This window comes from Vespa velutina, chromosome 2 (genome assembly GCF_912470025.1).
Source record: "Vespa velutina chromosome 2, iVesVel2.1, whole genome shotgun sequence".
Classification (NCBI taxonomy): Eukaryota; Metazoa; Arthropoda; class Insecta; order Hymenoptera; family Vespidae; genus Vespa; species Vespa velutina.
In genome coordinates this window covers 10,815,915-10,827,934 of record NC_062189.1, presented here as the reverse complement: position 1 = coordinate 10,827,934, position 12,020 = coordinate 10,815,915, and the positions used below count along the sequence as shown (strand labels likewise).

At 35.6% G+C, this 12,020-nt stretch overlaps 1 protein-coding gene across 14 annotated transcripts in view; it reads right to left on the bottom strand.

Moving 5' to 3' along the window:
• LOC124946482 (protein Tob1-like) overlaps positions 1-12,020 on the bottom strand; it is a 40,223-nt gene that overhangs the window by 11,509 nt on the left and 16,694 nt on the right. For 7 of the 14 annotated variants that reach the window (XR_007100086.1, XR_007100083.1, XR_007100080.1 and 4 more), the window contains 2 exons: positions 1,491-2,433; positions 510-1,355 (listed from right to left, as the gene is read on the bottom strand). Coding sequence is in view for 1 of the 14 variants with exons in the window: in XM_047487223.1 (XP_047343179.1) it covers positions 620-1,355; positions 1,491-2,227 (1,473 nt within the window). In the remaining 13 variants the exon portion in view is untranslated. Of the gene's footprint in view, positions 1-105; positions 1,356-1,490; positions 2,434-11,334; positions 11,966-12,020 lie in introns of those variants that run through there. The other 7 variants (XR_007100089.1, XR_007100078.1, XR_007100079.1 and 4 more) reach the window with 7 other exon arrangements.

The following is a 12,020-nucleotide window of genomic DNA, read 5'->3' as shown; positions in this document are numbered from 1 at the left end:
TAATAATATATATATATGTATATTATGTGTATGTATGAATAGATACATAATATATATATATATATATATATATATATATATATATATATATATATATATATATATGATACGTTTCCATGTCGGTAACGTCGTGGATGCGTTATGTTCGCTCGTAGAATACCGGATTCGCGTAATCGATTCGGTTTTATCGAACAAACTGCTGCGCTGTCTTCGTCTTCGTCGTCCTAGTCCCTGTCGTCGTAATTGTCGGGTCTCTATTTTGGGTATGCGTTGCTGTTGTTACTTTTGCTTTTACTTTTGTGTCGTTAACGGCAACGCTCCCACGATTATTTTAATGCCTACCCTCTCCTCTCTTTTTCGCATCATATATATCTCTCTCTCTTTCTTTTTTTTGTCTATCAACTATCAAAATACAGGAAACGTGTAAGAAACGCGTCCTCTTCTTCAGATTCGTTTTCTATTCTTTACGGAGACCTCCTATGAGGGAGACGATAAACCGATGGACAGACCTTGTTGAAAGTCGTCCTGGCGATGGGGAAGTTGAGGAGGAGCGTCGCGTTGCGGAGCGTATTGTTAGGCGCGTGGCAACTTGCCGAGCAGTATGTAAACGCGCAGGATATTAATTGGCTACGAGGAGATGCTGATATTGGCTGGCAGGATAGGGTGCCACCGAGCCGAGTCCAAAATTATTCAAGCCCTCGACGAGAGCATTTTTGTCGGGCTGTTGTTGGGCCGTTGCTGCATTTACGCTGGCAGCACTGGGTGTTGTTGCTGAGCCAACAGGTCCAAGATTCGTGGCGTTTTGTGCATTTCCACCGTTGCCAGCTGCAACGATGCCGTTGCTGCTTGTGCCGTTGCTACCGCCAGTACCGTTCACGCTACCACCGTAAAACTGATGCCCGGCGATCGTACCGGGGTCTAGGTAAGACGACGGGAACTTAGCAGCACCGGCGTAAAGGTCGTTTGGAAGGTAACCGCCATGGCTCGATGAATCGAAGATGTTGCGATGAGAAAATTGAGGATGATATGCGGCAGCAGCAGCCGCCGTTGGACCGTGCTGAAAGAAATATGCACTCGGATCCGTGTGCTGTTGAGTCGCAGTTCCACCAGTGCCGACTATGCTACCCGGCGATAGACTGCGATTGCTCGGTGAATTCTGTGACACCGGTAGCCCGGTGCTACCTTGCTGTTGACCCTGCTGTTGCTGTGCCTGTTGCGCCTGTTGCTGTTGCTGTTGTTGTTGTTGCTGCTGTTGTTGCTGCTGTTGGTGCTGCTGATGATGATGATGATGATGATGAATTTGTTGTTGCATCGCACGCTGCTTTATATAATTCGAAAACTCGGTAGGCGACATCCTGAAACCGGTCAGACATAATACTGCTGAACGAGTCTGTTTTTTTTCAAGAACTAGCGGCTACGTTAAGGTGCGTTCTTTTTATCGTTTAATCATGAACGACACGCAGGTGATAAAGGAAGACAATAGGACGTACCTGTTTGCTCGTTTGCTGCTTGTCTTCAGTTTGGTGCTGCCGAATTTGGTTTGAGCAAAGGTGGCGGTTGTGAAGGTGAGCGGTGCTGTGGTACGCGGTATGAAGTTTGGTACGGGACTGGGCGAACCCTTGAATGAGTTACCGATCGGCGTAGGTGAGGGTGCCGAGGAAGAACCGGAACCGTGATTGTTCTGCTGATTGTTGGAGGAACCATTGCTGCTGCTGCTGCTACTGGCTAAAGAATTCGGAAAGGGCGAAGTGGATTTGGGGCTTAAACTGAGACCACCCAAGGACGTACCGACGGCTTCGATCGGTCTGAAGCATTGAGCCTCTGGATTGAATGTCTTGGTAACTTCTCGATCGGCCGAACTCTCATCGTGGGGATCTCCGGTTTCAGAGTAGAGGATCTTTACGGCATTCATTTCGCCTATCCGATAGCTGACCTCACCAGGGTCCACCCAAACGGCTAACTCGGCCGGTAAATTCTCCAGGATATCTTGAATCGGTACACCGCTTTCTTTCGCGGCCCGTTCTAGGACAGGATCCACGGGATCGCCGGTTTTCAGGCATCTAAAGGCAGAACCCTTGAATGGCTTCTCCGGATACCAGTGACCTTTGAACTTATCCTTCAAAGCCTTTTCGAGCTCCTCGCCAAAGATATTGACCCGCCTACGTGGTAACTTATTATAGAGATACGATATCACGAAATTGAGCGCCACCTGCACCTCGATGTGCATTTTGGACCTCGGTGGAAAAATCTTCGGGCTGTTCTCGCTCGTAGCGACCACGGGATAGTCGAGAGTGGTACTACCGCACGATCGGCCGTCTTGCCAACAGTGCGAAAATATTATATTCGTTAAGTCTCCTGCTGACTTTGATGCGGTATTGATGACAACGTTGTTCTTCGTGACGTCGTCGTGGCTGATGTTGGCTGATCACGAATCTTTAACAGAAAATAAAAGTAACGACGTCAGTCGAATGTAACGTTAATAGCAAATTGATTTGGAAATAAAAACGTTTCATGACATTGGACGAAAGCTTACTTTAACCTTTATTAGGTAATTCTTTTATTTACATGAGAAATATATCGCTCAATAAAAAGCTCCCATAAGACCTTACGTCATTAATTTCTCAAGGTACAATACCTAACTATAGTTTAAATTGGCACTATTTCGTATAACTCGCTTCTCTTCTTCATACTTTACTCTATCCACGTTTTTCATTTTAACCGAGTATGTCTATGTAATGTAGTCTAGCCAATACGAATTGACACATATTATGGAACCAGTATTTCCTAGCTCGACGAAAGGGAAGGCAATAAACGAGATTATTGCTTGGAGACCTTCGAGAATAACTTTCCCATTGCGAATGTCGTTCCCTGGCTGTAATACAAAACGACTATATAATAGTCTAACAGGATATAGGCTGGCACGGAATGGTCTAACTTTGTATTTTTCGAAAGAAGAAAGCCATTTTTATGCGATTACTTGATCGATAAGAAAATAGCACCAGTACCATTGTTAACAGAAATTCTTCTACTTCGGTAAATATTCAACGTAACGTAAAGTTTTACCTCACAATTTCATAGGAACCTACGTTTTAACCACTCAAGCCACTAAAATCCGTAGGAAATTTTAACGGGTGAAGTCGAGGTAGAAAGCTCGATATGTAGGTTAAAGCGAACTCGTGTATCCTTCTTGCTTTCAGTAATACGTAGTACATGGCACAGGGGGTGGTAGATATTGATCCCGGCAGAGTCGCCCGAAGGTTCTCTCTTGAAGTTAAAAATATACTTGCGGCCTTGCAAGTAGACCTGTCTCTAGTAGGGTGGTTTAACACGATCCAAATATTATAAATTCGAAGTAATAATTCAGCCAAATTTTTTCATCCCATTCATTCGAATAAATTCAATCGATTTGCTTATGAAAGCAAAGAAGGATAAAAGATAAATTTTAATTCAATTCTAATTGAATTCTGCAATTCGAGTTTGATCATCGAAATAAAAGCATAAGAAAGGAAAATAAAAGAGGAAAAGACAAAAATGGATGTAGTCGTAGACTGCCTTCGTGTAGAGAAACACATGAAAAGGCAACGCATACACCCTTTACGTTTGCATTGAGTCTGAATGGAGGTCACCATGGTAAAAGAGGGTAGCGAATATGGGCCAGAGAAATGTCCTTCAACGAACGAAGTCAATGGAGTACGGTTCGCGTATCGTACTTGTACTCGGCGTGTACGAGGTACTTGACTATACGCATTGACGTGTCCTTCAAAGTCTTTTAACCTCTTTTGATTAATATTTTTCTTTGTTTATTTTGTCGAATAAGAATCGATGAGAAGAAAATTACAATTATCGTATAGGTTGCTTTTCTGTCGGAAAGATTTTACTCATTTTGTTGACTCGAATTTTCTTATTTGGTTGAATCGACAGAGAAAATTATGATTATTGTTTAGATTATTTATATATTAAACAAATTTTATTTGTTTTATTGATTTTAATAGAAATCGATGAAAAGATTACGATTATTGATTAATTTGGTTCTCCAACAAAAAGATTTGAGTTGTCATTTATTTTTTTCTCTTTATGAAAAAGATTATGGTAAGTTAATCATAGAAATCATGTGATGAAAAAAAAAAAATATTTTTGATCCAAAGAAATTATTCGAATTATTTCTGAACTTCCGATATGTAATATTACACGATAGATGCATAAAAGAGAATATCCGTTAAATCGATAGAAACCTTTTGACATATTTTAATCTAACGTGTCGGTGATACGAACTGTAAGATTTTGCTGAGGAAAGTAGGTGGACTACGGATGTATGGGATCTTAGACGTCGACTTATGATAATTTTCCTTTCCTTTAGGAATTTCATCATCTTTTATGCATTATTGATACGATTAAGAAAGGAATGAAAATAACTGGAAGGCTTAAATATATACGATCGAAAAAAAGAAATTTTTTTCTTTGATGATGTTTTTCTTTGAAGAATATTCTAATTCAAAATTTTTCTTTTATTAACAAGTAATTTACGAGAAATACGGCGGATTTCCAAGAAAGCTCTAAAATGAATATTCCTATAGTTTGTATCGACCTAATTCACATTTCTGAGTTTAATTTAAAAGTCTGTTGGCTTACTCAGGAAAAGAAAAAGAATTTGTTTTAACAGTTTCTTTCTCTTCTTGATTTCTTTTTTCTCGATGAGAGTGCAGAGAGTAAGAGAGAGAGAGAGAGAGAGAGAGAGAGAGAGAGAGAGAGAGAGAGAGGGGGGAGAGGGAGAGAGAGAGGAGAGAGAGAGAGAGAGGAGAGAGAGAGTATGAGGCCAGCAGACCTACAGATCAATACACCACAACCCTCTCCGCAGACACAGGCATTGCTGCTCCAAATAACAAGGTGAGGATCTATCCTATAAGCCTTCATTTAAATACTGCTGAAAACGCAGTTTCCTTTTCTTTTGACCTAAAATTTCTTGACAATAAGATACTTTCAAGTATTTCCAAAGTGTACTTTTTAAGAACTAAGATAATTTCATTTAAAAGTCAATTATCAAACAAACTAAACACAGATCAACTAATTATAAATTAAATCATTTTCTGGCATCTTCCAATTTTCTAATCCTTATTCATTTTACTCGATTGATAATACAAGCTAGAATTTTCTTGGTACCAGCTCAACCAAGATACTTTTGTGATAATTCAAAAGTTTAGAAAAATATGTAAGTAATATAAACGAATATTGTTCTTGGTAGGATAAATCAAAGGATTCACGAAACGATGGATTATTTCATCTTGCGAAGGCGTTATTTCGATAAGATTTTCCTTGAGAAATACTCTCGCCAATTGCTCTAGGAAAATGAGTTTATCAACTACAGTTAGAGAAAGAATTAGAGAGAGAGAGAGAGAGAGAGAGAGAGAGAGAGAGAGAGAAAGAGAGAGAGAGCCATCGACATGATAGAGGTAGCCACGACACTTGGGAAATCCCAGCTAGGATTATTGCAAGTTATCGCCGTTCACTCGGCCATATCGAATATCCCGAGAGACACAAAGGTAATCCACGGGTTATGCTGGTATAACCCAACAACACTGAAAGTGTATTTACTCGACACGCTGTAGATTGATATATTTGCGAAACTGATTTCGTGTTTACGTTACATCTCCTTTTTTCTTTTTTAAATTTTTCATATATCTATTCAATAAAATTTAATGAAATTCGTACGACGTAATCATTTTGTTCGATCAAGAATAATTCAATGAAATGACTCGTGTTATATAAGTCCCCTAAGAAAATACTAAGGAAGCAATTACTATGCTGTGTTGAACAGAGTATAACACATGAAGAACACGTGTCATCTGTTATCAATACCTGCGAAACAATCAGAAAAATTACTTTTAACGTTAGCCCTAGCTACTTAATTCGAAACTGTCTTTGAAAAGATATCAACTATTAACGTGATGTAATTAGACTGCCTTTCGTAGCTTCTTTGGAGATCTGGCAGACACCTGTCGTTCGAAGTTCTAACCGCAGTGACAAGTTCATCGTGTAAAAACCTTTAAGGCTTTTTTTTCAAGTAAGAAGACAATTAAAAAGAGAAAGAGAAAGAGAAAGAGAAAAAGAAAGAGAAAGAGAAAAAGAAAAAGAAAGAGAAAGAGAAAAAGAAAAGAGAAAGATAAATATAAATAGATAGATACATAGATAGATAGGTAGATGAGAAGATAGATAGATAGACAGATAGATAGATAGATAGATAGATAGATAGATAGATAGATAGATAGATAGATAAGATAGATAGAGAGAGAGAGAGAGAGAAAGAGAGAGAGAGAGAGAGAGAGAAAGAGAGAGAGAGAGAGAGAGAGGGAGGAGATTTTTGTCGTAGAGTCTCGATAATTTTTACAATAAAAATATGAGGAAGAAAGAAGAGATACATGCGTGGGTCGATCGATCCAAGGCAAGATACCTCGAGTGGTGAAGAGGGCTGGACGAGAGACGACCTAGAGAGTTATGGAATTAATCTTACGAGCTGGAGAGATAGCTTAGGAAGGAACGTATGTACTTGCCGATATCCTTGAAACACCGAACGAATTTCTCGAAGAATCTGGACATTCTCTTTATATTGTAAAGTACAATTCCTTACGATTAAAACCTTCGTTTACATAACTCGACTGTCTTCACCAGACTTTGTGCAGTTAAAAAATTTTCTTTTATATTAAAAAAATAAATATCAAAGAAATGAACTAGGAAATAAAAATCAATGAAACCAATTGTCTAAAATAAATCCTTTATGTCTGCTTTTTAACTTTATATAATTGAACGTTTTTTTCTAAATAAAAAAATTATATCATTTGAAACTTATACTAGAACGATTATATATAATATATTAACAATTAATGTAATTTATAATTAGGAAACATTAACTTTTTTTCTTTAAAATAAATCTCCATAAAAAGCGATAAGCATATTGAAGATGCGTAAATACTTAATGTGTGTGTGTGTGTGTGTGTGTATATATATATATATATATATATATATATATCACAGGATATAAGATAAGAAACGATGTAAGACGATGGAAGAAGTAGAGGAGGAGGAAAAAGAAAAAGAAGAAGACGATGGATAAAGTGGAAAGGTAGAAAATAAGAAGCGTGGAAGTAGGATCGATACTTCTCGTACAATGGCCGTGTTCTTCCTACGTCTCGAAGGGCGTAGCACTGCCACTAGCCTGCTATCGTAGGAAAGCGTGTCATGTGATCCAAGTAAAGATATTTCAGACGAAGTTTCTTTCGACCCTTTTCTTTATTCATATTTATTATATTCGAAATTTTCTGTATAATCACTATTGAAGGTGAAAGGAGCAAAAAAAAGAAACGAAGTGAAAAATGTACCAAACTAAAATAAGCAAAGTGTTATTTGATCATCTTTCTACTTCTTATAAAACTCCTTATTTTTATTCCAATTAAATGATTTCAACGAAGATTGAGTACGTATGAATACCACGTTGTTTTATTATTTATCTACATATGTTAGTATTGGCTTGATCAATAAATAATATTGAAATTTTTATATTTTATATTTAATTATAAGTAAAAAATGAAATTTTGATAATATATACATATTTTTCATGATGAAATATTGATTTTATTATTGTTCATTTTTAATAATTTGATGTTTGTATTGAATTAATCAATAAGTAATATCGAAATCTATAGTTATATCTAACTATAAGAAAATTAGTACTTTTTAAATTATAACTACTCATTTAGAATAATTCGACATGTTAATAGATAATATCAGAATTTTCAATATTTTATGTCTAAGTAAATAATACTAATACTGTTTAATGAAAATTTCAACATAATTTATGTATATTTGTCATAACGAAATATTGATTTCGTTATTGTTTATTTTCAATAATTCGATGTTTGTATTGGATTGACTAATCAGTTATGTCGACACTTTATATTTGAATAATCAATATAATATAAAATATCATTTATACATAACAATATTACATTGATTAATAAATAATGTATTGATATTTTCCATACAAAATACTACTATGTAAAATATTAAAAATTCCATTACTACTTATTTTTCAATCTAATATATATATATATATATATATATATATATATATATATAATCAAGATGAATACTGATAAAATCAATATTTTATGATAAGAAATGTAAACATATATACTATTTTAAGTCTAGCTTTCTTTGAACTTCTTTTTTCATAATTAATAAGAGACGTAAGTATCTAGAAAAGAAAATCGATTGATCTACTTTCGTTCAACCAAGAAAAAAGTTAACGATGATAGGGAAATTTGCTATAAACGGCATGTTATTAATTAAAATCTTAAAAGGAAAATAAGGTAAATACTAAATAAAGGAAAAAATAAAACAGACTAATAATTATATTTCTAATATTGTATAGCTAAATGATTATTTTTCGTTCGTCAAAGAATAAGTAAAGAAACGCAGGCGGCTTCTGATCGAGTCGAGTGGCTCGTAATGACCTCGCATTACGTGATACGTCCCCGAAGCGAGACGCGTTTACGTAAGTGTGAATAAGACAAGCCGCATTCTAAAGTTGATCTATTTACGTCGACACACTGTGCTCTTCGCCGAAAAAGCTCGGCTCACAACCGTGCTTTCTAGCTCACGCGTCTCTTCTTCCTACATAGAACAGTGGTGTTCAAATTATCAGAAATGTTTTCATCGATTTTACATATAATAATAATGATAATGATGATAATGATGATGATGATGATGATGATGATGATGATGATGATGATGATGATGATGATATTTCTAAAGCACAATTCTAAAAAGTTTTCTTTTTGAATAAAATATTATTACTATACTTATATTTAATAAAATAATGGAAAAAATGACATAGTTTTTATCGAATTTTTATTTAAAGAAAAAGTTCGCGTCTAAATAATTTGCACACCACTGCTACAGACGACGAACAGGCGCACGCGCTCGTCTGGCCCGCGAACGGACCTAATTTTATATTCGGAACAAAAACTTCGCTTGGCACTGCCAAGTGGAGCTGCTTACACACCGACACGATATCGACCTTTCGACGGCCTTCGTTCTTCTTTTCTATATCGACGTATATGCGTACAATTTTATATAAGATAATGAACAATATAATGAAGCTTCATACAGAACAAAAAAAAATATTATCGTGAACCAATCGAGATATCTTTACACTTTACTGATTGTTATAAATAAATGAGATATATTATCGATATGACTATAATTTACGTAATTAATATTATTTCTATTTAAATCCAATTTAAATGTTATGAATGTCAGCGAGAGCGACTTTTAAAAAACAGATGAAGCATATTTCAATAAATGAGAATGACACAATCCTGTTTAATTTGTAAATGTAACATGAAATATCTAGTAAATAAGTAGTGTATTTATAAAATAAATAAAATTATACCATTGCTTTATTATCATATAGATATCTGTATATCTAATCAAATTGCTTATTTAATTTGCAAGAAACGAATAAAAGAAATTTCATGAGCAATAACGACGAACTTGAGACGGTGTGGAACAAAATTTCAATTTATCGATTAATGAAATCTGTGATTGAATTTCTTAATCTGTTTTTATTCAAACAATCGATGTTCGATTTAATGTTCTTTTTAGTTCTATCCGATTTGTTTAAAATTAAAGATATAATATTTATTATGCGAATAATACCTATTACGATAATCATATAAATATTAATTTATATTTGAACTATCAGAGTTCGATAAATTGATCCTGTTTATCAAGAATCTGGATTAGTTAACCTTTTATTTCTTTATAATTCTAATAAGTTTTCAATACGTTTGAATAAACGTTACGCTTGAAAATATTCCATGATTTTTAAGTTATTTCTAGTGCTTATATACTTTTTTTTTTAATGGAATTGTGTAAACGATATCAAATGACGTTTCGTCAGATAGAAAACGTTGTTGCCGTGATCGTCATCGTTGTTGTTTTTAACGATGGAATTATTCTCGGCAACGAGTCCTGTTCTATTCGAGTTCTCTATTATTGAACGCGCTTCGTGGAAAGTAGTCTTTTCTATAAATGGTAAGAGAACGTAAGTACTTCCAAAGCTAAGCTCTCGAATTACAAAGAGAAATATTGGCTCATCCACTAAGATCTCTATCTCTTTCTATCTTTATCTTTTTCTCTCTTTCCCTCTCTGTCAACCGATTAAAAGCAATTTCGAGTTCGAAACGTTTGCCAAAATACATACTTTTCTTATGATTCAGACTTTTGCATGTTTCTTCTAAACAGTTGGATCATGTATAACGAGATAGAAACAGAGAGAAAATTACATTTAGGCGGGCTAACGAAAATACGACGATAATAAATCCATACACGTGGGCAGACTGTGAGAGAGAGAGAGAGAGAGAGAGAGAGAGAGAGAGAGAGAGAGAGAGAGAGAGGGGATGATGAGTAGTAAAAAGTAGCGGGGGAGAGAGCTCAAACATTGAACGATCTTTCGCTACTACGTAGAAAATAGAACCTTACTCTTTCTTTTACTTATCGCCATACACTCTCTCTTTCTTTCTTTTTCCTTCTATTTCTTTCTTTCTCTTTCCTTCTCTTCCTTCTTGCTGTTCTCGTATATAATATTACGTCGTTTTGTCTTGTCGTGTTAAAAAAATCGTATGACCTTGTATTATCGTATTCTCGTTCTAAGTTCATAAATCGTTCATCGGGGAAAAAGTAAAAAGTAAAAATAGACATAGGAAAGTTACTCGACATTTGATTTTTGTTTTTGGATAATTGTTCTTTTTGTTTTTATCCTACCAATCCATTCATTTTTAAAAATTAAAAAGCATTCTCCGATATCGATAAATAATTTGAAATATTTCCAAACTAATCTTTATCATTAGTTGTTTACGTTCTTACGATATTATTATTTTTTGAGGAAAAAGGAAGAAGGAAAATGAAAGAGAATACAAAAGTAAAGTTTACTTAAAAAATTGCACGATTGGACAAATTACGAGGGCATATGACGATGTGCGCACGTGCGCTAAGTATTGCGTCGTCTTGCGTCGTACTCAACACACACATGTACCATATGCGACTCGCAAGACCTCACGCATGTACACACACACAAATATTCTGGCATACACGCGCGTGACGCATCACGCGCCAGCCTCGAGCCGCCGAACCGTATGCCCCTCTCTCTCTTTCCCTCTCTCTCTCTCGCTGTCTCTTTCTCTCTCGCTCTCTCTGTCTCTCTCTCTCTCTCTCATTCTTTATCGTGGAAACGTCTAGAGTCGCAAAAGAGTGAGTGAGTGAGCGAGATCTCGTACTCACATGCTTCTTTCCTTTACGTAGCAGTATATTCCGAAACTTATGTTTCCCTCTCTCTTCCGTAATAATCCACACACGTACACACCTTTCTTGTAGTAATCTTTTCAAAAGAAATACGGTTTCTCTTCGTCTACTAAGATGCACACTTGGAAGATAATAATCTTTGATAATTATATCCACAGAAAGAGAAAAAACTGAATTAGGACGTAATTGCACACGTAGTAAAAAAGAAAAAGAGAAAAATTTCACATTCCTATCACACTCGCGCACTCCGATCGATTATCCACTTCTTTCTTCCGTCTCTCTCTCTCTCTCTCTCTCCTCCCTCTCTCGCTCTTTTTTTTTTTTGATTGATCGTCACGTTACTTCTTACGTAAAAAATAAAAAAAGATAGAAAATTAAGCGTGAAAGATAAAGATAAAATGAAGTGGAAGATATCACGATTTTATGATTCTTACTTTTTTCGTTATTATATCCGTGAGAAACACCAAGAGAAATTGATATATATTATATATACGTGTATATATGTTCTTTTTCACAATTCTACTTCCTACACTTATTTCATTGGTACCCGCGACATACAACATCCACGACTACAGCTGCGAGACTGGAACGCGGGGTAACATCTGCGGACTCTTACATAGAACGGTGAACGGGACAGCGGCGCCTTGTATGCTCGGAGTGGAAGT